The sequence below is a fragment of the Dipodomys merriami genome, unplaced genomic scaffold, assembly GCF_024711535.1.
Source record: "Dipodomys merriami isolate MVZ:Mamm:240054 unplaced genomic scaffold, mDipMer1.0.p SCAF_82, whole genome shotgun sequence".
In the NCBI taxonomy this organism is placed as follows: Eukaryota; Metazoa; Chordata; class Mammalia; order Rodentia; family Heteromyidae; genus Dipodomys; species Dipodomys merriami.
Window position 1 is genome coordinate 3,465,033 of NW_027206424.1, and position 25,324 is coordinate 3,490,356.

General features: G+C 53.8%; 1 protein-coding gene across 4 annotated transcripts in view; it reads left to right on the top strand.

Moving 5' to 3' along the window:
• Mgmt (O-6-methylguanine-DNA methyltransferase) overlaps positions 1-25,324 on the top strand; it is a 209,943-nt gene that overhangs the window by 20,645 nt on the left and 163,974 nt on the right. For 2 of the 4 annotated variants that reach the window (XM_070011478.1, XM_070011480.1), the window contains exon 2: positions 24,880-25,013. In XM_070011478.1, coding sequence (XP_069867579.1) covers positions 24,892-25,013 — 122 coding nt within the window. In that variant the 5' untranslated portion in view covers positions 24,880-24,891. Of the gene's footprint in view, positions 1-24,831; positions 25,014-25,324 lie in introns of those variants that run through there. The other 2 variants (XM_070011479.1, XM_070011477.1) reach the window with 2 other exon arrangements.

A 25,324-nucleotide genomic window follows, 5' to 3' on the forward strand; every position in this document is an offset into this window, starting at 1 on the left:
CATGTGTGGGGGTGGACTGTGAGTGGTCACGTGTGGAGGTGGACTGTGAGTGGCCATGTGTGGAGGTGGACTGTGAGCGGCCACGTGTGGGGGTGGACTGTGAGTGTCCATGTGTGGGGGTGGACTGTGAGTGGTCACGTGTGGAGGTGGACTGTGAGTGGCCATGTGTGGAGGTGGACTGTGAGCGGCCACGTGTGGAGGTGGACTGTGAGTGGCCATGTGTGGGGGTGGACTGTGAGTGGCCACGTGTGGAGGTGGACTGTGAGTGTCCATGTGTGGAGGTGGACTGTGAGTGGTCACGTGTGGAGGTGGACTGTGAGTGGCCATGTGTGGAGGTGGACTGTGAGAGGTCACGTGTGGGCTGGACTGTGAGTGGCCACGTGTGGAGGTGGACTGTGAGCGGCCACGTGTGGAGGTGGACTGTGAGAGGTCACGTGTGGAGGTGGACTGTGAGTGGCCACGTGTGGAGGTGGACTGTGAGTGGCCATGTGTGGGGGTGGACTGTGAGTGGCCATGTGTGGGGTGGACTGTGAGTGTCCATGTGTGGGGGTGGACTGTGAGTGTCCATGTGTGGGGTGCACTGTGAGCGGCCACGTGTGGGGGTGGACTGTGAGTGTCCACGTGTGGGGGTGGACTGTGAGTGGCCACGTGTGGAGGTGGACTGTGAGTGGTCATGTGTAGGCTGGACTGTGAGTGGCCACGTGTGGGGGTGGACTGTGAGTGGTCACGTGTGGGCTGGACTGTGAGTGGCCACGTGTGGAGGTGGGCTGTTAGTGGCCATGTGTGGAGGTGGACTGTGAGTGGCCACGTGTGGGGGTGGACTGTGAGTGGCCATGTGTGGAGGTGGACTGTGAGCGGCCACGTGTGGGGGTGGACTGTGAGTGGCCACGTGTGGAGGTGGACTGTGAGCGGCCATGTGTGGAGGTGGACTGTGAGCGGCCACGTGTGGGGGTGGACTGTGAGTGGCCACGTGTGGGGGTGGACTGTGAGTGTCCATGTGTGGGGGTGGACTGTGAGTGTCCATGTGTGGAGGTGGACTGTGAGTGGCCATGTGTGGGGGTGGACTGTGAGTGGCCACGTGTGGAGGTGGACTGTGAGAGATCACGTGTGGGGGGGACTGTGAGAGGTCACGTGTGATATATAGTCTGAGTGGTATATAGACACGTGTGGGGTAGACTGAGTGGCCACTTTGTGACGTGGACTGTGCAGTCTCTGTGGATTCAGCATCCATGTGCTCTTATTCAGTCATCTTCAGGGTCTCTTCAAAGTCTGGGGCCCACTTTTCTTTGTATTCGTTTAATTGTAAAATTTTAGTAACAAACTGTGATGTGTATGGTGTTCATATAATGTACTTTGATCAGATTTACATCATCTCTATTACTTAACCGCTTTTTCTTTTCCCTTTCCTTTTCTTAAAACAATTTTTGCTGGGTTTCATTATGCTATTCTGTGTGTGTGTGTGTGTGTGTGTGTGTGTGTGTGTGTGTGTGTGTGTGTGTGTGTGTGTGTGTGTTCACAACTGGTGAATAGAAAGATATGAAGAAATATGCAACATCCTTCACTATAAAGGAAATGCAAATAAAAATGATCCTGAGATTTTTGTCTTATCGCCTTCAGAGTGGCTGCTCTTGAGAACACAAACATCCATAAACGCTGGCAAGGGTGAGAGAAAGAGGGGACGTGTGTCTGTGTGTGTTATTCAAGTCTGCTCTGAGCACCAGAGCTGGGGTCTGTGTGGTCTCGTGGCAGGCTCTCCTTGGCAGTATGGGTCGGGATGGCAGCCGCAGGGAAGGGAGCTGTTCACCACGGGGGTGTGCTGTAGGACGGAAGGATGGAAGGGTGGGTTGACAATAACTTGCAAAACCATTTGAGTAAAGGAAGACGCTGTCGCATGCACACATGCTTTGCTGTGTTCACTCTATAATGTTCCTTTAACCGCGTTTAGAATTTTTGTCAAAATTAATTTAAATTTATGATTCAGTTTTTCTGTGGTAAGTAATTGCTGTTTGTAAATGAGACTAATGTCTATTTGGTACAAGGAATGCAATTTAGAGTTACAGATCTCTTGATCCTCTGGGGGAATAAATGTATTACCTAAAGCTGGCTTCAAGCAGGACTTGCCTTTGAATCTTAAAATATCCGCTTTGGAAAACTGGGTTAAGTTATTTTAGAAATTATAAATAATCGCTTGGTAATTAGGTGTTTGGTTTTATTTGTTATCATGGAGTGCTTATTAAAGTTCAGTGCTTATTTTTACTCTGTGGATCTGGAGCTTGCATAGGCCGGGCGGTGAGGGCCTGGCTGGGCCGGCTAGTATTGCGTCATGGACAGCCTCCTGAGCTTTCAAATTCCAGTTTCCTTATGGAGAGGGAAAACCCGTCCCTTTCCACAGGGCCTGCTCTACAATCCCGCAAGCATTTACGTAATCAAAATCTCCCGTGGGTGAGAGGAACGTACAGTACCTGCGCCAGGCCCACCCTGACATGAGGGATAGCCTGTCCCTGGCTTCTGCTCCCCTCCCTCCCCCCGCCCCCGCCCTTCTTCCCTGTTTCCTAGGCACAGCTGCCTCACGTGGTTAAAATGACATCGGAAAGTCATTGCTTGTGGGTTCCCGCAGAAACAGCCCTGCACGCGGTCCGCAGACAGAGGATGATGGCCTACCATTCCCAGGGCGCTGGCAGGCCGGAGCCGGCTGCCCTCCCCGGTGTCCGGCAGGCCACGGACCACGGCACGCGGCTGACAAGATTGATGTGACACCAGCCATTCCTGGGCCCGCGTGGCTGGGGACCAGCCCCACAGACCCGCTCTGGCGTACTGCTGTCTGCAGAGAACACGGTTCTGCCAGGCACTTCTGTTTTAATATTTACCATTTGCAATCTTTCTTTTAATTTATCTTCATCCTTGGGAAAAAAAGAAAAGAAAAGCTGAAGTCTTTCTCTGAGATGCAGCGCTGCTAGCGGCGGACAGGCGGGCTTTATGAGTGTTTACGGAAGCCGAGTGCCTGGGATTTTCAGCTGGTTTGCTTCCTGCCACACACTTTCTCTTTGCCTTTCACATAGGACCCAATAACAATAATACATTTTAAAATGTATGAAAGTTTAATGAATGACCAGTGAGGGGAGAGACCACTTTTATTACAAGATTAATACCTTGACTCAAGGGACATAACATTTTAGTAAAATCAAAATTTGTATAGCTATCCTGGCCGTGCTAGCCACCTCTGGCTTCCTTATAAAAATGTCTAAATAAAATAGTGGCTGCCATCTCTGGCTGTGATTTCCATCCGCTCCCTGTGTCCTGACCTGGAACCCTCTCTGGGTGGGCGGGTCTGGGCTCAGGTCCCCCAATTCCTGCCACTGCAGTTTGTGCCACTAGCTGGTCTCAGATGAGACGCCGGGCAAGCCGGCTGCAGCCTAGATGTCTTCCGAGACAGACACAGACAAGTGCTCCGCAAGGTGGCTGAGGTCGGTGCTGTATTCCACAAACCCAGAGGCGCTTGGTACCTCCTCCTCTCTTTCTTATACACCTCAGCAGGGGTGTTGATGTATTCATTTTTTGGCTAGTTTGTTGGCGGAGATGCTGGTGGAGGAGGTACCGAGTCAGGGTCTGGTTCTAAGTGGATAGGCTCATTTCTTGATCTAATTTATAATGAGATATAAAGCTACTGGCCGGCAGACACTAATCTTAATTTATGATCTGTTTAACCTTTTTATTCCTAGCTGCATCTCACCACCCTAGCCTCGGCCTGCACCGGCCTGCAAGGGAAGCGGTGTGGGGTCCTGGTGCTGGATGTGGGGGTGTGGTGTGCGAGGCTCCTTCTTGCCTGCTGTGAGCTGCTGCCTGCCTCTGTCCTGGTGCTGGGGCCCGCTCTGCTGCCGTCCACAGCCAGGGGTGAGGGCGTCGCGGGGGCTTCACGCCGCCCCTCGTCTCCCCTGGTTTCTGAACTGCCGGGCTTGGTCGGAAGGGAGCCTGAATGTAGACAGGTGACGGTGGAATTGGTTTTTGTGTGACTTTCACCCTGAGAGAAGAGCCTTGAGGAGAGCTGCCCCTTAGCGCAGGAAGTCTGTGCGTCCACTGCCTCGCGGCTGAGCGTCCACGCCTCACGTCCAGGGCACAGTGGCCATGTTCAGGCTGTCGACTTGGGGGTGGACCACACCCTGCTGTTTCCTCTTTGTCTTCTCCAGTGTTGGGTCTGAAGGCTCGTGGCTTCTCCTGCCCTGCTTCCCGGGTGGACGTCCTCATCCCCTCGCGGTGATATTAGGCGGCTTTGGGACATGATTACAGGGAGGAAGACGGTGCCAGCCTCGAGCAAGGACGTTGTTCCTCCTCAGTCCGGGACACTGGTCCTCCTCCAGCCAGGAAGCTGGTCCTCCTTGAGCTGGGACGCTGGTCCTCCACACACAGCGACTCCTCTGTGATTTTGGACACCCCACCTCCACAGCTACGAGGATGAGTTTTGGTGGTTCGCGCACCACCTGGCCCAACGCGACCCACACGGACGGAAGCGCCCTGTCCGCGGCAGTTCCTTTCTTTGCCCCCTGGGACCTGGCCCTTGTGAAGGACCTGGCAGTCACCGTGTGGACCGCCTCTCCCATGGCTGGCCAGTGCCACCTCACGCCACACACAGCAGTGCCTGCCCTCAGGCGTCCTGGCACGGGTGCATGCCAGCGTCTGTCACTGGCACTGCTGTTCATCCCGGTCCCCGCGGCTCTGTCCCGTCTCCAGCGCTAATGTGAGACCCTCGCTGGTGGCTGCTGTTCTTGTACAGCTCGTTGGTGTTTTGTGTTTCCCTCACGCCCTCCTCTCTCTGGAGGCGTGCTGTCCCTTCCCTTCCATTTATTTAATTACTCCGTGAAGTACGTTGGCGTGGACGCAGGGGTGCTAACTTTGTGGGGTCCGCTGTGCGGACCTGCCTGCACATGTGCATGGTGACCAGTGTGTGCACACGCAGTGGTCCTTGTTCCCCCATCTGTCGTCTGCATGCATGTTGGTGGATACAAGCTCACCTTCAATTCCTCTCGTTTCCAGAAGTTTCTGGGTTCTGGCCTCTGTCCTTTTCCTATCTGTTGGTCTCTTTACCAGTGGGAAACTGGTTCTGTCAACCTGCAGATGCTCACTTCCATCACGGCCTCTTTTAAACGGCTGCCAGTGTCCTTGTGTTCTGGTCTCTCGATGTAGATGGCTTCGTGGGCAGAGCTCTGCTGTGAGGAGGGGCATCTCCTGTGCTTGCAAGTGAAAGACTTCAGCCTAGAAGATTCCTCTGTGAACCTGGTTAGGAGCACAGAATTGACATGTGGACTAAAATAGACAGGAAATGAAGTCATTTTGTTTTAAAATAGATGGCATGTTTCCAAATAGATATACCAACTAATTAGCGTATTTCTCAACTCCTTGAATGTTGCATGTTGAGATCATATAAAGATAAAGCAATGAAGGTCCTCCTGTTATTTTTATCTCAACAGTAATTATTTCTCATCACATTATTTAGGATTTTTTCTTATTCTTTAACTTGTTTTAATTTCTTATTCTCATTTCTGTGGATTTTATACTGTTTTGTGGTTCACTATGGCCTTCAATGTCTTTGCCATGAACAGAAATTTTGAAATGACATTAAATTGGCATCCCCTCTGGTCCTCCTGCAGTATAGCATGGCCAGTGAGAGGTCTCCAGTTTTATCCTACGATACTGTCTGTGTTGGGCAGACCCTTAGCATCAGACTCCGGCTTCCTAGGGTTTCTGCTGGCATTAAGTTTGCTGGTGGACGGGACTGTGATCCTTAGCTGAGGAAAACACAAACTCCCTGCCCATTTTTCTCGGGCAGGAAGACTGCTATTTGGTGGATGTACTTATCAAATGACTAGGTCTTGCCTTTGGAAACTGTGGAAAAATAATTTGGAGTTAATTGTCCTGAAAATTTACTCATTGCATATTAATAGGTTAGGTATTCCCTAATTCATTCTTCCTGAAGCATATCTTCATTTTTCTGAGCCTCTTTTTGGCACAAACCTTCAAGTCTGAACCAATATGACAAATCTGAGGGCTGGAAAAAGGCCTAAAGATTGGATTTGTGAAGCCCCTCAGGCTGTGCGGGAGCAGGGGGGGGGGCGTGGTCAGAAGAGCTCTCCTGGTTCCCTGTCTCGGGTGGCCTTGCTCACGCTGAGGAGGCCTGAGCTTCGCGGAGACCCCCGAGGACACACCCTGGCTGCCTGTGGAGCTGTCCTCTAGAGCTGTCCAGAGGACAGAGACACGGTGGTGAAGAGGCTGGCCTCGGCCGCTCCCATCCCAGGTCTCATTGTAGCATCTTCTATCTTGTCGTAGAATGCAACCAAATGAGTTGCTGTTTGAGCCGGCTTCCTCACCCGCAGCCTTGGGTCATGTCATCAGTGCTCGAAATGTTCACCATGCGACATCCTGTGTTCACTGTTGCCTTGCTCAGACAGTTTGGTGGTTCTGATTGGTTTGATTCTATTTCACTGACACTTATCATATCCCTTCAAGACGCAGCATAATTATAGAGCGTTGGAGATAAGCTAACATTACAGCAGTGAGTTTAGTGGCTTTGGGCCAGCCAACTCCTGGTGGCAGGTCTACCTGATGTTCTTGGAGGTGCTGAGAACACCCCTGCACCCCTTGTGAACCCGCGGTTCTTCCTGGCTCTCAGCTGCACCCCTAGCAGGTGACTTGGGAGCATTTTCTCCAGCCTGTGCTTATAAACAGTGGGGCCTTTGAGCAGAACTTTGTTCTTGTCCTCATTGGCTCAGAGTGGCTGCTACTTCTCCACCCTGAGCTCTGATTTCTCCCAGCGGGGTCTTGTCTCTGTTGAGGTGGGGAGGGACCTCTTGGATTTCTGCAGCTGGAGGTTGCCCTCCACCCCCCCCCATGCCCTGTGTGGAGGGATAGCGGCTGTCACTTTGAAACTGAGAAAGTAGTGTTTGTCCCCTCGGGGAGCTGAGAGTCTACTTCGCAGGGTTTGGAATTGTGCTGAGGATGGCTCTCGAGATAACCTCACCACGCCTCTTGGCCTCAGATGGATTGTTAACCCCTTTAGTGGCTGGGGCTGTCCTGCTTTGTTCTTCCGGCATTTGCTGCTTGCTGCCAGCTTTATGGATTTATGAATTTATCAGCACTACCCAGTCGCTTTGTGTCCAGTCCTCCATCCTCATGTCTCCGTTTAAGATTAGCACGAGCCATCACGAGCTCCTCGTTCTTGAATCACCAGTTGGCAGGTGATGGTTGTGATGCGGCCATCACGTGTATTTTTTACCACTCTGGTGTCTTGTCCATTCGTGGTTCCCATGGGGCTTTGTTTGTTTTTCATAGTTTTGCCGTGCAGTGCAAGCTGGCCTTGAATTCCTGATCCTCCTGCCTCTGTCCTTCTACACCAGGCCCAGCCTGAAGTGGTTTTAACATGAGAGTAAACTGGCAGTGTGTGGCATCCATGTCTGGCATACCTGGGAGGTGCTGGGCACCACCTGTTCAGGTCTGCTTTCCTGGACATGCAGGGGCCACAGCGACAGCGCCCCCTGGAGGGGGGTGCAGGCCCTGCCTCGCCTCGGCCAGTGCAGTAAGAGCTGAAGCGGCCTGTGGGCTTTGTGGTGGGAGCATGTAAGTGTGGGTTTTTTCCATGCCTCTTCTCCCCTGGCACTGCCCTGGCACCCACCCAGAGGGAGATGCCACAGATGGAACAAGCTGTAACCACATGGAGGCTGTGTGCTGGAGGTTAGTCCCACATGGAGGCCGTGTACTAGAGGCTAGCCCAGGCCTGTAGTGGCTTGTAGTGGGCTTTGTGGCAGTGGAACACAGTATCCCTGCCTGCCTGATTCAGCCAGACCTTGTCTGTGCCCAGGAGAGGGCTGGGAACCCTCTGTGCTGTGTCCTCGGGCCGGTCCTAGATTTCCCCATCTGCTTTCTCATCTACAGAAACCTTGATCTGTACCAGGTCAGCTGTGAGGCGTGGGTGTGGCAAGGTATGTAAAGCACTAGCCCCACACAGACCTGGGCAGCCAACAAACCCGGCCTCCCCAGCTGGACGTTAATTCCCCACTGGCCTGAGGTCACCTGTCCAGGGGCGCAGGAGCCTTCTTGTTCTGGGGCACTTGCTTTTGCACACAAAGGACATAAATGATCACATAGTTACTTCGTCGGGCCTGGGCTGTGATGGAGCATTTGTCCTTCCCTGAGGACAGCGTGGCCCAGGACCCGGGCAGTGAGGACAGGCCAGCTCTCTGCCGCAACTCCCACCTCCCCCTTTATTCTTTCCCTACAAATCACGTGGCACTCTTTATGTTTTTAAGCAGTAGACATAGGGTCAAACACAAGGCGTCGAGAAGCAGATGCCGCGCTGGGAGGGGTGGGCGGCCTCTCTGGTGGCCACACAGACCCCGGATGTTTCTGCTTCCTCTTTTCTCACGCTGGGTTGCAAAGCAGCATAAAAGCACAGGCAGTCCAGAGCTGTACTTTTTCTTTTTATGATCCCACTCCATATTTCATTTATATTTAAAAGCACATTGATGAATATGAATACAGATCTTTAGAGTTACTGTGAAGTCATATTTGTTTATGTGCGCGGTCCTGTTTCCAGCCGGTATCTTATCATCTAAAAGGGAGCGCGGCTCATGATCTGCCCACTCTACTTGGATATTCTTTTTTTATTATTATCCTCCAGCTTCTGTTCTCCAGGTATGTAGCTATTTTAGTATGATGGAGAATGATGGATGATGCGGGAAAGTTTCTCTGGAAGCACTTCAGATATTGTGCAATGCACTTGGGGTCAGCCGTGCTTGAGTGACGCATGATTCATCCCGGGCCGGCCACTCGCAGAGATAAAGCTGCTGCTTTATCAAAAATGCCAGCAACTGTGATTTAGAATTTATAAACCTCCGTTTTCAAATAATTGTTCTGATGACTTTCTGCTTTGGCAATAAAATGATAAAGGTAATTGCACACCAGTGTGAGGTAGCACCAAAATACAATAAAATTACCCTGAATTAGCTTGACTTGTCGATGAGAGGTATTTATGAAATGTGTTGTTGCAATAAGCCCCAGCGATATTATGGCTGGAAGGTGAGTTATTGCCTTAATGTAATACTCTTTGAAATTTAAAAAAGAGACTGTTTCTATGGAAGGTGATTGTGCTTTTGAAATTAAGTTGAAGTGATTCTTATAATTGGCAACAATAATGCGTTTTGAAGGTAATATCTTTTATTGTGTTATGCCTAGTCGCATTACCTTTTATTTAGCAGCTTCTGCTTCAGCCTTTCCAACGCTCAGGTAGAAATTGACTCGGACTCTGTCAGAGGCGATGACTTGGGGGTCTATTCTCTGGGGAGCAGTGCCCCTTGGGTGGATGGTACAGGCTTTAAAATATATATACATATATATAATTTATAAAGCCATTTAGATATGAGGCTAAATATTAAGAGTTAATTTTTAAAAGGGCTAAGGAAGGTTTTTGGAAACATGTTTTGTTTCCCATCTTTCAGTGTGTGTGTGTGAGGGATTCTTTCCTCAGCTAGACAGCTGCCAACAATGTTCTGGTTCTCCCTTTTAAACACGTGTGTTTTATAACTTTCCCTTTATATCCTTGAAATTCACGGATAACATCTACCTATACATACTCTCTAATTAAAAGAACAACAACAAAAAAGCTTGTGGAAAGAGAAGAGCAGTGATTTATAACAGAGCCTGTTGTAAGAGGAGGGCTTGGGCAGGGTCGAGCCCAGCGAGGTGCCACAGTGACCTGGTGTGGGTACTGACCGCTAGGCTGCCCAGGGAGGTGATCTGTCCGGGGGACACACATCATCTCACCTGACACATGACATAACTCAGCCACCGTGGTGGTCTGACAAGTTTTCTGCCAACTTTAAAGGAAATGAGGTCTATCTTTCTGCTGAGTTATGGCCCAGTTCCTGGAAAGCCTTGTGAGTCGTAAAAGTGGGGGAAAAAAAAACCCTACAAATGATTCTGTGTATTTTAATGTGAAGTGGAGTCATGCTTTAGGACTTAATTAATTTTAGACTGGAATGTGTTGCAGGCATTTGGAAGTGAGGGTACAGGATAATAGGATAGAGGACTTCCCTATCCACATTCCAGAACATTCCTATTCCTGCCATTGACATGTTAATAGCTTCCACACTCTCTATGATGAACAGAAGCCCCTCTCCATTTCCAGAACACCCAGGCAGAGATGGGCTGAGGAGAGGAGCTCCATACCACCGGGATATGCGCACAGTGGAGCTTGCTTTCCCGATGCCTCCTGATCTGTGTTGACCCCAGGAAGCCTGGGGTCAGCCTTAGCTCAAGCCAGGCCTTGTGTGTGCTAAGCAGACCTTCGACCCCAGGTTACACCCCAGCACCATCTCTTTGGAAATGGTTAAGAGTAACTTTCTGTCTGTCTCTGATCACTCTACTATCTCAGCTTACGGAGGCTCTGCCACTAGTTTTCCATGTGTTCTGCTTGTTCTGGCTCCTGGTGTCTTCCTCGCATGCGTACTTGGCTGTCTAACTCTACCAGGCATTGCATTCAAAAGCCCTTTGCTGCTTGTTTATTGTTGGTGAGCAGGACGGGAAGCCGGGGAGGTGATTGCACTTGGTTGTCGAGCACGTGTGTGCTCTGGGCTGGATGCTGATGCTGAGCACCCTAACCCTGCGAGGCTTCGTGAGGCGTCAGAGGGCGCTGCCTGGCCTGTGGAATTTTCTGCTCACGGATGTGAGCACCCCACTACCTCAGTGGGTTTCACACGGGTAGATTGGTTCTCTCTGGAGACAGTGTTGATGGTCCCAACCAAGGACAATCAAAGTGAGATGGGGAGCAGAGGGGGGCGGGGCCAGGACTGTACCGCTCTCCCGAGTCCGCGCCCAGCCCCTCCCTCCTCCTCCCTGGCCCCCCTCCCTGCGGCCCTTCTCTCCATGGAACCCCACCCTCTCGGGCAGGGCTCACAGACACCATTTTTGACCTCTTCTCTTTCTTCTGTCTTTTTACCCCTCCATGGCAAAATAATTTTTCAGATCTGCGGGTCTTTCTGAAGACCGGCGCCTCTCTCTTCCTCTGTAGCTGTGCGGGCCAGGTGTAACAGGCACCCTGTGCGCCTCACAGCCCCGCTGACCTCTGACCTCTGAGCGTCCTCCAGTCCTTGGCTGTCCTGTTCTGCACCGCTGACCCCATCAGACGGTCAAGTCTTCAGCCGGCCCGGCCACATCCTCCTCATCAGTCTTCTGAACTCTTTTCCATCCGTGTTTCCACTCGGTGTTGGTAGACCTGCACATGCCTCGTTCTCTCTTCGTGACTCTGCATGCTCTGTCCCAACCATTTGAAAAAGCTTGTTATCTGCGCTCTCTTCCATCCTGCTCCCCTCTTCCCATCAAGCCTCCTGGGACTGCCATTGGGGACTGCAGTGCAGTGCAGTGGGCCCTGAAGTCATCTCACCGCGGGCTTGCCCGGGTCTCCTCCCCGTGTTGCCAGTGGGAGGCCGCTCTTCCATCCTGGCTACATTTTTCTATCTCTACAACGAGGTTCTGATTCTGCAGTGATTTATGGTTGGATGCTAGAGAGCCAGGTAGAACATCATGTGTGGAATAGGTAGAAAGGTATCGGTGAGGCCACGGTGGGAGAATGGGTGTGGAGCATATTGGGAGGGGACTCCTGAGGACAAGGTCAGGATGTGTCTCCGAGGACGAGCGGGAAGATGGCCGCCTGTGAGCACACGGTCAGATGGGACTGCGAATTACCGCACCGTGAGTTTGAGCCCTCGGGGAAGTGAACTTGGTTCCAGCTCTCCTAGGAGCCTCTGCCTGCTGCCATGTCTGCTCTAATCCTGAGCTCCTCGCTTTCTCCCTCTGTGCCCCGGGGGATGCCCCCTTCATGTTTGATCCACATAATGTAGGCATTGGTTGTTAGTCTGTAGGTGGAATATCATGCCTTGTGGGAAAGGCTCAGCTTGGAAGTCCAGGGTCTTTTTGTGTGGATGACGGACAGATGTCCCCGTGGCTTGATGGTAGCTACTGAGCGTAGGGCCCCGCTCCAGGAAGAAAACACAACCTTTGGGTGTTGTGGAGTCGGGTACGTGGCTGGCTCAGGAATGAGCGTTCCAGTGGTTAGAAGGTCCCCTGTTCTGGGGCCAGGGGAGCAAAGTACTGTGAGTGAGTGGACCCAGATGCTGATTTATGATGCACGCCAGTAGAAGCAGGCGCGCAGAGCCTCTGGTGAGTGGACCAAAATGACAAATGGTTTCTGTGCAACTTTTTTATGGTTCCACTTCAATACTGTATTTCTTCCGAGCGCTCCTGTGTTTGCTCGTGTTTTGATTGTGTTAGTTACTTCTGTGATGGAGAAACCTTTCAGTCCTCCAAAATAAACGTGGATCTGCTTTCAATACATTTTATCTGTTAAATTTTAGCAGCGGGGAAACAAGCTTAAAGCTTTTCTTTATATTCTACCAGGTTTTTTAGGGTTTGAATGGAGATAAAACATTTACTAAGCTTCTAGGTTTTGGGTGGTATAGGAAGCCCTATGGCGGGGTGGGGGTACTTTCTAGAAGTTCTGTGAAGTTCGTGTGTTTGAGGCCTCGTCTGCCTTCCTATTCTCCTACCCAGTTTGCCTTTTCTTGAGGGCAGACTCCCTAGTCTTTGTAGTCTGTGGTGGGGCTCAGAATCTCCTCTCGGCCTGCCTCTCCCTGGCTCATTCGTTTCAGAGGCTTCATGCATTCTATCAAGTATCTAAAGGATACTTTAGCTCTGACCTCAGAATCCCAGTGAGTCACAAGAGCTTGAGAGCCTATGTGTTACGCATCGATTCAGATCTGTGATTACACAGTGATGGTCACTCCTGGTGGCAGGAATCAAAACCACTGGCAACCCCTGGTTAGAAGTCTGGGCCTGAGGTTTCTGTCATCAGGGCTGGCCTGGGCCTGGCAAGCAGAGTATGGCTGTGGTTTAGCACTGCAGAAGTTGAGTTGTAGTCTGCCTTTCAGTGCGTGAGTGTGAGCGCGCCGGTGACTTCTGTCAATGAGGATGTAAAGACCAGAGAGCTGAGGTGATGCCACTGCCGAGCAATCTGTGTGCTCTACAAAACGAAATGATCCTGCCATTCCTACCTTAGGTTTATGTCCAGCAGGACTGGCATACGTGTTTGTATAATAGCAGTTCCATTCACAGCAGCCAAAAGACAAAAACAGCCACGTGTTCACTGATGGATGAACGGATAATGTGGTCTGTCTACAAGCGGTGTACTCTGCAGCCTTGAAAAGGGGGCAGATACCCTTGACACAGTGCAGAGAAGCCTTGAAGACCATGTGCTCGGGAAAGAAACCAGCACAGAAAATAAGCGTGAGCCTCCTTCTCTGCAATACCTCAAAGGGGCAGAGGACGCCGTAGGTGTGAGAACCGGAGCCACTGTTAGTGGTTCAGCATGGAGGTTTGAAGAAGCAGATGAATAGCAAAGTTTCTTTCTTCTCCACTGCCTGGAGTTTTCTGGTAATCCAAGTTATGTCTGAGAGTAGCACTTCAGACCTGCAGGGTTTCCATCTATGAGCCTGGTTTGAAGAATTCATTCTGCTCTAATCTAGATAAAATGTACCTGCTAAAATATGTAATAACTTGCTCACACTTTTACATTTGTTAGCTCTGAAATACATCGTAATGACAGACTATATCAGTGTGAGAGAAATAATGACATTACTCAATTATCTGGGCGAAGGTTGGCTATAGCTTATATATAATTTTGTAATAATCACGCATTCCAAGGAACAATGCGTGCACGGCATTTTGTCTTTGTGTCATTTGTAGGTAAATTGGTTACAGGTTGGCCTTTGTTTTTATTGAAGTACAGTGTATAAATGTGGAATTTATGTATATCTTCTTCATGTAAACAGCGAGTATCTTAAATCAAATAGCTTGAGAAAAATGAACTTTTCTATATTAAACATTAAATTTTCATTTAAACCACTAAACTTCCTGCTAGTTTAATCTAGTCCCTTTGCCTGTGAGCATTGCACTCTGGGTGTCTCTCCCCCCAGTCTCCCCCCCCCCGCCCCCCCCCCCCCCGAGTTCACGCAGGAAGACTAACGGCTGGCGGCCATGTTAATGCTCTGGTATGTGATTGGCTCACGAGCACCAGGGAATGGGGTCAGAGCCTGGATAAGGGAATCCAGAGAGAAAAAGGCCCTTTCACATGAGAAGACAAGCCGCCTTCACCAGGCACTCAGACCTTTGGCACTTGGGTCTTGGGTCTGAAGCCTTCGAGCTCTAGTTTATAAGCAACTGTTGGGTGGTATTTTGTCTAGCCATTCAAAGGGACTCAAAGCACACCCCGCACAGAGACCCCCCCACACCCCCCTCACTCTCCTGAAGCTGACCAGCTGGGTGGATTATCGCCTCTCGCCTGGTCCCACAGACTGGCCTGGCCTGAGGGAAGGTTTGTGTCGAATGACTCTTCTGTGTCCTCGGAGGACAGCAGAGGTCAGGCAGCCGGTTCAGGGTCTGCGCTGCCATCCATAGCAGGTCCACCTGCAGGGGCCGCGTGGCCTGGCGCTCTTCCTCAGAGCTGCGTGGGGTGAGTACGTGGCCTGTGGCGGCATCTGCTTCTGACACCAGGGCTGTGTGGGAGGGGCTGCACGGCCCTGGCGCCCTCTGGCAGCTCGCGGCCAGCCAGGACGCCAGAGCTTGGCGGCAGTCCCATCCGTTCTGTCCTAGGACGGTGGCTATATTAGTTCAAGTATTTTATGGTTCGTTCCTTAAGAGGAACTTTAAGATATCTGTGCTGGTTTTTCCTGAGCACACAGTCCTCTGTGTCCTCCACGCTATAGCATGAGGATCTGTCCCCTTTCCCAGGCTGCAGGCTTCTTCACTGTTTGATGCACCGCCATTGTGTGGGTGAGCAGCACTCGGGTGCGCTCCACCTTGGGTCTCCAGAGGGGAGCTCCTCTGGGTAGGTGCCGCAGGAGAAGCCCTCGGTGTCTGAACATGCGGCGGGGCACCTGCCGATGGCTGCTTGGAGCTCACAGTGGGGTGTTTCCCTTGGCCTCCTTGGGATGCCCAGAGAGCAAGGAGAGCCTTCTGACTGCTGGTCAGAATGTTCTTTGTTCAGGAGGTCCTGGGGGTCGCTCCCTTAGTTCATTTCCACCGACAGAGTGAGAGTGGCGTCTCTGTCGTTACAAAGGCGCGTTGATCTGGTGTGCTGGAAAGCCAGGCACCGGCCCCCGCTGGCCTTCAGGATTCCCCACCATGCCGCTTGCTCTTTGCTACCCTCACCTGTCTGGCTGCCTGCCCTCCATTTCCTGGCCTCCCTGCCTCCTGCTTCCCCATAACTCTCATCTTGCAGCTGCCGTGTACATGGGCCCGGCCGGCTGCTCTAGCAGCTTCTCTCCCTTTGGCCAGGCGTACCGAGACCTCGTCAGCGATGGCGCTCGCTGACAGTGGGGTGGCCCGTAATGACGGCTGGCTGCTTTTTCACTCCTGTCTCTTTGGCCTCTGGTGTCCTGGGACGAGAGTGGCCGGGGTCTTTGTGGCCCGGGTGACCGAGGCCTGCGCTGGGTTCACTTCTCTCCAGATCCTGACCCTCCTGCTGTTACTCAAGTGAACCCTCACAAGGCTTCCAGCCTGGACTGTCCAGCGCGTGGATCTGGAGAACGGATTCTTTCCCTGGGTTTCCCAGAGGTGTGCTGCCCATTTCCAAACGGGATGGGTGGTCTCCTCCTTCCCTGCCTGGACCATGGGAGACAGCCCTGAAATGTGGTGGTGCACGCTGGCGGGTCAGCCCACCCCTTGCACCCCTGTTTGGGGGGAGTCTCCTTGGAGGGGAGCTCCCTCACCCATCGGGGAAGAGCATCTGGAGGCCGTGGTCTGGGAAAAGCACATGGCGGCCAGGGGCCACCTGTGGGCTGTGTGCTTGCACAGATGTGTGTTGCTGCGTGTCAGTGTCTGTGTTACTGCTCCCAACCTGTTCATGTCATCAGAAAAAAATACAGTTTTTTCCTCTTAGATGAGATTTACTGTCCACCGTGGCCGGCTGGACCGGCTGTGTAGGCACAGGGATGTTACTGAGCCCGGGCTTGGGCTTTCCCAGCCGTTCCCAGGGTTAAGCCGTTCTCATGGAAGCCCATGTTTTCTCCAGTCTATATGCAGAGGGCAGTCCTGCTAGCCATTTTTGTGCTCTTTTTCGCGTGGCCTGATGTGACCAGCACTGGGTGTGTGCCTCCCTCTGGCACATTTTATTCTTGTAATGAATGACCCATGTGAGGATAGTTTATAAAATTTAAAATACCAAAGACAATGGAAAAGTGCTGTGTTTGCCATATGCACCTCCTGGTTTGGCTGGTAGTTATTCCTGTGCTTTGTGAGGATTGTGCCTCTGTGTGCAGCGTGTATCAGCACACTGAGAGGGATGGGGCTGGAGACTGTGCACATAGTGTGTCAGCACTGAGAGGGGACAGGCTGGGGCTGTGCACATAGTGTGTCAGCACTGAGAGGGGACAGGCTGGGGCTGTGCACATAGTGTGTCAGCACTGAGAGGGGACAGGCTGGAGACTGTGCACATAGTGTGTCAGCACTGAGGGGACAGGCTGGGGACTGTGCACATAGTGTGTCAGCACTGAGAGGGGACAGGCTGGAGACTGTGCACATAGTGTGTCAGCACTGAGAGGGATGGGGCTGGAGACTGTGCACATAGTGTGTCAGCACTGAGAAGGGACAGGCTGGAGACTGTGCACATAGTGTGTCAGCACTGAGAGGGGACAGGCTGTGCACATAGTGTGTCTGCACTGAGAGGGGACAGGCTGGGGCTGTGCACATAGTGTGTCAGCACTGAGAGGGACAGGCTGGAGACTGTGCACATAGTGTGTCAGCACTGAGAGGGGACAGGCTGGGGCTGTGCACATAGTGTGTCAGCACTGAGAGGGGACAGGCTGGGGCTGTGCACATAGTGTGTCAGCACTGAGAGGGGACAGGCTGGGGCTGTGCACATAGTGTGTCAGCACTGAGAGGGGACAGGCTGGAGACTGTGCACATAGTGTGTCAGCACTGAGAGGGGACAGGCTGGAGACTGTGCACATAGTGTGTCAGCACTGAGATGGATGGGGCTGGGGACTGTGCACATAGTGTGTCAGCACTGAGAGGGGACAGGCTGGAGACTGTGCACATAGTGTGTCAGCACTGAGAGGGGACAGGCTGGAGACTGTGCACATAGTGTGTCAGCACTGAGAGGGGACAGGCTGGAGACTGTGCACATAGTGTGTCAGCACTGAGATGGATGGGGCTGGGGACTGTGCACATAGTGTGTCAGCACTGAGAGGGGACAGGCTGGAGACTGTGCACATAGTGTGTCAGCACTGAGAGGGATGGGGCTGGGGCTGTGCACATAGTGTGTCAGCACTGAGAGGGATGGGGCTGGAGACTGTGCACATAGTGTGTCAGCACTGAGAGGGGACAGGCTGGAGACTGTGCACATAGTGTGTCAGCACTGAGAGGGATGGGGCTGGAGACTGTGCACATAGTGTGTCAGCACTGAGAGGGGACAGGCTGGAGACTGTGCACATAGTGTGTCAGCACTGAGAGGGATGGGGCTGGGGCTGTGCACATAGTGTGTCAGCACTGAGAGGGGACAGGCTGGGGCTGTGCACATAGTGTGTCAGCACTGAGAGGGAAAGGCTGGAGACTGTGCACATAGTGTGTCAGCACTGAGAGGGGACAGGCTGGAGACTGTGCACATAGTGTGTCAGCACTGAGAGGGGACAGGCTGGGGCTGTGCACATAGTGTGTCAGCACTGAGAGGGATGGGGCTGGAGACTGTGCACATAGTGTGTCAGCACTGAGAGGGGACAGGCTGGAGACTGTGCACATAGTGTGTCAGCACTGAGAGGGGACAGGCTGGAGACTGTGCACATAGTGTGTCAGCACTGAGAGGGATGGGGCTGGGGACTGTGCACATAGTGTGTCAGCACTGAGAGGGATGGGGCTGTGCACATAGTGTGTTAGCACTGAGGGGACAGGCTGGGGCTGTGCACATAGTGTGTCTGCACTGAGAGGGGACAGGCTGGAGACTGTGCACATAGTGTGTCAGCACTGAGAGGGATGGGGCTGGAGACTGTGCACATAGTGTGTCAGCACTGAGAGGGATGGGGCTGGAGACTGTGCACATAGTGTGTCAGCACTGAGAGGGATGGGGCTGTGCACATAGTGTGTTAGCACTGAGGGGACAGGCTGGGGCTGTGCACATAGTGTGTCTGCACTGAGAGGGGACAGGCTGGAGACTGTGCACATAGTGTGTCAGCACTGAGAGGGATGGGGCTGGAGACTGTGCACATAGTGTGTCAGCACTGAGAGGGGACAGGCTGGGGCTGTGCACATAGTGTGTCTGCACTGAGAGGGGACAGGCTGGAGACTGTGCACATAGTGTGTCAGCACTGAGAGGGATGGGGCTGGAGACTGCACATAGTGTGTCTACACTGAGGTGCAGAACCACATTGATTCTTGCTGTCCTTCAGCAGCTGCTCCAGGCGCCCCATAGAGGCCTGTCGACTTCAATAACCCAAGGACCTGTGCTATGATGTCATTTCTCTTTAAGCCCTGGACTACTATAAATTACGTTTTAACTGTTGTAATTAAGACTTGAGACCGCGAAGCTGTCTGTGAAAGGGAAGGACCTGTCCTTTTCTCCAGAGAAGAAATTAATTGTTCGAGTATATGCTCTTTGAAGAATTTACTGTAAGATAAAAGACCGGTGTCTTATTCTTGCATTTATTAGTATTTAATCAAATGGAAAGTGCACTTTTGGTCTGGAAATCTTGGCTTCAGCTGCAGGCCTAGACTGAATTATTGTTCAAAGAGTAAAAGGCATAGAATTATATGTTCAAGTTATCAAGCCCATTGATAGTCTCTGGATATAATGTAACTAATTTAGAACATAAAACTTGCTGCTGTGTGGACTGGAGCCGGGTTAATCACTTGGCAGCGCGAGCATTTCCAAGGCAGGGTGGCCTAGGTGTCAGGTGGTGTCCCCTGCTTGTCAGAGAACACCAGCCGTCCAGGCCCGGCACCCTCACGGCCACCCGCGCCCACGTGTGGAACATCACGCTTTTCCCGCTGGGAGCTGGACATAAATCCACACACGCTCCCCCTGACCCCCAGCCTGGCAGCCCCACACCCCAGAGCCTCTGCAGAGCCTGCTCCTGACTGTGGGAAGGAAGCATCATCCTGCTGGCTGATCTTCCAGGAAGCAGCCATGCCAGGCCCCCAGCGCTTGGCATCAGGGGACAGCAGACCCTGCTTCCCTAGAGCTTGAGAACATTCCAGAAAATGCTAGTGATGGAATCTTCATTGAGGCCGTAGGTCAGAGACAGTGGTGGGTACGAGGCTTAGCCAGGTGGCTTGGGAGTTGTTGTTGGCAGGTAGAGAGGAAGATTCAGGGCCTTGTGCACAGGGCCTGGGAAGTTGGGGTCGTGTGCCCAGAAGAAAGCGTGCTGGTGGCCGGGGGAACAGACTGCAGCTAGCGGGGGCTTGGGAGCAGGCCGGCGGCTGGAGGCCCGGCAGACTCAGGCCTGTGTGCTGAACTGAGGTGCCTGGACACCGTCCCAACAGGCCGGTGTGCCGGGCGCCACGTGCTGGGGACCACGCTGGCCTGGGCGGCCTTGCTGTGAGTGGGGGGCCCTCCGGTGCCATTGCCGGCGTGGCGGCAGCTCTCTCGCTGGTCTTGCCAGCCTGAGCTCCTCGGTGTTGGCAGATCACACCTGGAGGACTACTGAGGCAGCCACGGCGGGGAGTGGAGAAGGGAGTCAGCCCTGGCACCCGTGTCAGGCTGCAGTAAGCTCTGCCGGCCTCCCCAAGAGCGACTCCGCTGTGATCCCCAGCCCCGCTGGGACTTCACTCCCTGGGCGTGGCGGAGATGGGTGGTGCAGGGTCTGTGGTGGTCCCTGGATCCCACCGTGACTGGCCGGCTGGACGGGCCCTGTGTGGGCGCAGGTGCGGGCTGTGATTGAGCCCGGGCCTGGGCTTTCCCAGCCGGTTCCCAGAGTGGGTCACCCAGGCCGGAAGCCCATGTTTTCTCCACTCACCATTTGTGTGCTCTTCTTTTCCCGTGGCCTGCTGTGGCCTTCCTGGGCACAGGGGATTGACTTGCCACGGTGCTGTGTGTCCCCTGCTGCCTGCCCAGGGCGGGGTCGCCACTGTGGTGACATTACTGTCTCACTGTGTTCTGTCCACGCCCCACGCCTCACCGCAGGACTGGTGTCCGCTCTGTGGGACGGGTGTCCTCTCTGTGGGACTTGTGTTCACCCCCTGGGACTGGTGTTCACTGCAGGGCCATATTTCAGCAGCAGCTCCCATCATAAGTCCTGTGGGAATTGCCACCCTGTGTCCAGTCCCGGCCACCACCCTCTACCTGACAGCCTGGCACAAGCAGCGCCACAGTTGTTGGAACCTGAAGTGCTAGGAGCGTCGCGGCCCGTGAGGACGGTGCTGCTGGCAAAGTGGGAAGTGAGGCCCGTGGAGGTGACCCGCGCCCCGCCCCGCCCCGCCCCGCCCCGCCCCGCCCCGGGCCCATGGCCTGGCCTCCCCACACCGAACGCCAGCTTCCCGTCCTTCCTGTGACACACGGGCTGCCTCCCTGCCGGCGTGGGGAACTCCAGCACAGAGAAGTTAAAAATGAGGGAAAGTGTGCTGTGGAGTGGGTGTGTTTTTTCACTTTTAGCAAAATAGAAATGAGCCATGCTGGACCAAGATTGGAGCTTGGAAAGGTGACGGGGACGTCACGGAGAGTATGGCCAGCTGTGAGCTGTCAGGACATGCAGCTTGTGGCTGAGATCCATGGCCGGCCTGGGCGCCCGCGATGGCCAGGTGTCTGGAGGTGAGGGCCCTGCTCCCCACATTGTACAGGATTCGGGGTGTCCTTTCCTGGAGTCTGCTTCCTCCCCAAGGCGTCAGGGTGTGAATCTCTTCTCCAATCTGCACATGGTAGTAAAGGTGAAAGAAAACTTTTATTTAGAATAAAAGCCTCCACAGCCCTGCAGCAGAAGAGCGGGAGAGGCTGCGTTTCCGGTTCCTGGTGCTGGGTGCCCTGGCATTTCCCTCCCGGCCAAACTGGGGCTCGAGTCCTGGGGTCTGCCGGAGCTGGGGCCGGGCTCTGTGGATGTGCTCTCACCCTGTGACCATCAGGGACTTGTCAGTTTCCTTGGAAATAGCAGGGCCACCTCTCAGTGGCTGAGTGTCCCTTTTGTGACCCGTGGGCTGAGGAAGTGGTGCAGCCAGGCAGGTGCATCGCTCATTGTATGCCCACAAGCCTGGGGTTGGGAAGGCAGAGCAGCCTGGGAGCTGCTCATCCCCTGAGTGGCTGCCTGCTGCCCTCCCTGAATCTGACACACAGAAATCCAGTCTAAGGCCCAGGCTTGTGCCTCTGCCGTTGTCTTCCTTTCTGAGATGTCCGCCTGTGGGTGGACTCTGGTTCCCAGACCCAGCCTGTGGAGAGCAGGGGTCCTACTGGCACAGATTGGGCCTGACCAGGCCTGGGTGCTGCAGTGCAGCTCTGCTGGCTTCAGGGGTCCTCTGGTAAAGCTGTATCCAACCTGCCCTGGTCAGGCTCCCTGTGAGGGATCCTGGCTTCGTTTCAGAAAAGCTCAGCAGTCTGTGGATGCGAAGTTTTCCGGGAGGAAGCAGGAGGTTTGGGGTTCATTTGTTTTTCTAACCTGCTTCTGCTTTTCATCTGCAGCGCGGGTACTTGGCTGGCAGAGTGGCACATGGATTATGTAATGATACTCTCTGCTTTATCCCCAGCTCCTTATTTCAATGATGGCTAGAAAGTGAGCACAGCAAAAGTCCACAACTTTTCCCATCTTCTAAATGAGCAGAGAACGTGTAGCTTCCAGGACCTGGAGCTGGGCACACACAGCAAGTCTCCTGTGCTGCCTTAAGAGTTCTGCGAGTTGTCAGCTTTCTCTGCGTTTTGGCAGAGGTTTTCCTCCACGTAGTAACAGCTGAGCTGTGACTGTCTCCCCTCCAGCTCTCACCACCAGTCCTGAAGCCTGGGCCTTCAAGGGTGGTGCTTGTGTGTTCAGCAGGGGCAGGGGAGGGCGGGTGGGGGAAGAGGGGGGACGGGCAGGCAGGGGCAGGGGCAGGGGTAGGAAGACAGGGCGGGAACAGGTGAGTTCCTCCCTAAGCTTCCCACGGGGCTCACAGAGCGCTCTGGGCCATGCTGGACTCACACATGTCAGTTCCCGGTTGGACACAGAGCTTGTCTGTCGGCCAGGCTGTGGCGTGGATTTGTGAGCAGTAGTTGTCATCTGGAAACGTTTCTCCAAAGTGCTTGAAGTTCTGGGGACTTCTGAAGCAGTCTGTCAGCTCTATACACAAACAAGCTTTCTTCTCTTTCTCCGTGTGTGACGTTTCTTTCACACTCGCACGCACACTGGACTGTAGTTTTCTGGATGCTCCCCGATTCTGCACCGTTTACGCGGTTTCACGCAGGGCATGGCAGAAGGCTTCACACTGAGATCCTTGGATCTCAGCCTCTTGAGGAATGAGGAAGGGATTACAGGCAAGAGCCACCCACTTCAAGTTTGATGGTCAAATGTAGATGGTGCCTGTTGGGGGCTGGCTTGGATACACAGACATTTTGTGCACACCTGTTGCACGTGTGCATGGAGCGCCTTGTTTAGGTGACTGTGCAGAGGCCTTCTAGGAGCTGTGCAGGCCTGGCGTGCTGCAGGGACCCAGAGCAAGGGCCTGGTCTGTACCCCACTCCACTCCCCAGGTCCAAACACAGGCGTCAGAAGGTGCTATCTTTGTCAGTGGTCATCCTGCAAAATCCGCCTGTCGCCCATGGCACGTGACCAGGGCAGTTCACCTGTGAGGCCGGCAGTCCGCTCCCTCCCCACCCCCACAGGAAGTGGGAACACAGGGTTCTCTGGGGTTTCCCTAATTCCAGGACCCCCCCAGGCCTGACCTCAGGCGGGCCGAGCGTGCAAGCCTGTGGCTGCTCCCGGCCTCCGTCCTTCTTGCTCTGGGGGACTGCGAACGTGCCTCGTCCCCCACTGCTGTGTGGGGACGGAGGTAGGGTCCAGGCCCCGGCCTGGGTGCCGCACCCCACCACCATCTTCAGCCTGGGCCCATGGGGTCGGGGACCTCCTGGGATTCCTGCCTTTTGGCTGCTTTCTGAGCATTTTCATGATCTAGAGCCCCGGACGTGGACATGATTAAACCGGAAAGGTATGGAGCTGCAGAGACGGTGCTGGAAGGCCAGGGTTTAGACATGTGTGGCAGGCCTGGAACAGTGCAAGCCCAGGAGAGAGAAAGCGCTCACTGTCTCTAGGTCTCTGGCTTTTAATATGGTGGGAAGTGGCCTCTGGCGCCAACTGCTTAATTCAGAACATGGTTATTTAAACGCCATTCATGCTAAAAGGGAGATGAAACGAAATTCACTTCATTTTTCAGAGGTCTCCAAATAGCCATGGAAAATCAATTTTTTTTCCTGCCACCAATTAATGTCAGCCCCTCTTGTGGCTTTCGGTGGGTACTATGGTGATGGTTAGGGCTGGCCTGCGGGGCTCCGAGATGGTCTGGAGTGGGAATCCACAGAGCCCGGCCCGTGCCTCGAACGGGCCCAGGGCTCCCCCTTCCCGCTGGATCCCAGCCGGAGTGGACCCAGGAGGGTTGTGTTACTTGCGCAGCCCTGAGGCTCCTTTCAGTGGTGCTGCTGGAACTGGGCCGTGGCAGCTGCCAGGGGGTCCTCTGCTCCATCCAGTGGACACCCTTGATGCCCCCATCTGCAAGCAGGGGCGGGCCCCAGGCCGGCCAGAGCTCCCGGTCCGGAACAGCCCATGCTAGCAGCTGGGAACCTGATCTGGAGAGACAGTACCTTGCGCTCTCTGTTTCCGGCTGGGAAAGCTCCCAGCATTCTCTGAGTCATCACAGTCGCATAATGGCATCGCTCATTTAACCAGAGCAGGCGTTCTGAGCACCTGTGGCGTGGTGCTGGCCCAGGCCAGCCCCAACTGCTGTGGTGGGAGGGCACAGGTCCTTCCCGACACCTGACTCTTGGTGTCATCAGAGATCAGGTGGGCTAAGAGCTGGAAGGAGCAGGTCCCAGGGCTCCCAGGGCACAGCGTGCGAGGTGTCCAGCCAGTGGAGAGCTCCTGGGAGAGTCCCGATCTGCGGTAGGAATGGGTGACGATAACATTCCAGAACCATCTTGGGAAGTGTTTTTGCCAGGTGAATGTGAGCAAGGTCATTCAAGGTGGTGTTGGGACAAAGAGGGAGGCGATGAGAGGTCCAGGCTGCATCTGGGACGGGACACTGGGTCCAGGTGTTGGGGTGGCGGGCCGCAAGGGAAGCCTGGGGACTGCTGGCGTGAGACGTCCAGACTGTGTCTTTGGGGTGACGGGAGCTGGAATACCGAGGAGAGATCGAGGCGCCTGGCCTTACCACCGTCTTCTTCCTTCCCTCTGGACCAGGGAGATTTTTATTCTGCATCAGGACCGGCTTCTCCCCGTTTCCTTGCATTGGGTGGTGCTGTGTGGACGCCTTGGCTTGCAAGTTGGGGGCGTGTGGAGTGTGGCCGACAGTGCATCACCCCCACAGTGGGCTCACCTCCTGCCCAGGCCACGCAAGCGCTCTGGCTTTCCACACTTCATCCCTCGCACGCTCCAACTCTCTCCCTCCCTCTCCCTCTCTCCCTCCCTCCATTCATTCATTCATTCATTCATTTTCTTTTCTGACCAAAAGTTTCTAGATACATGTTCTTACTTGACTTAAAAATTGTTCCTGGATGACATTGTCCAAAATGAAATGTACTCTTTACCTGACTGACGTAACTGTAATCACCTTTATAAATAACAATTTAAAAAAAGAAAAAAGCTTGCTCTCCCTTAATAAGGATAAACAATGATTGTTCCTCTCCAGGTAGGTGGCACAATGGATACGTGTGCTCTGCAGTACAAGATGGTGGACAGCCCTCTGGGGAGGATTGAGCTGGCGGGCTGTGGGCAAGGCCTGCACCAGATCCGGCTGCCCAGCGGGAAGATGACCAGTGCCGAGTAAGTACCAGTGACCCTGATGTATCCCAGAAGCCCAGGTCAGAATCACACGTGATTCCTGCGCATTCTCCACCGGATGCCGCAAGACAACTGGGTCTGATGCCATCAGCCACCACGACCGGTGTCTCAGTAAACAGTGCCATCAGCCATGTCTCATCCAGGGTTGCTTCGTGACTGCCTCTGGGGCGCACTGTGGCGGGCCGAGCAGTGGGAGGGGTGAGCGTTTTTAGGAGGTGTGAATGCCTGGGGGCTGCCACCGGCTGGTGTGCGCCTCATCGCGCCGTTCTCGGGCAGGACGGGCCTGCGGCGCA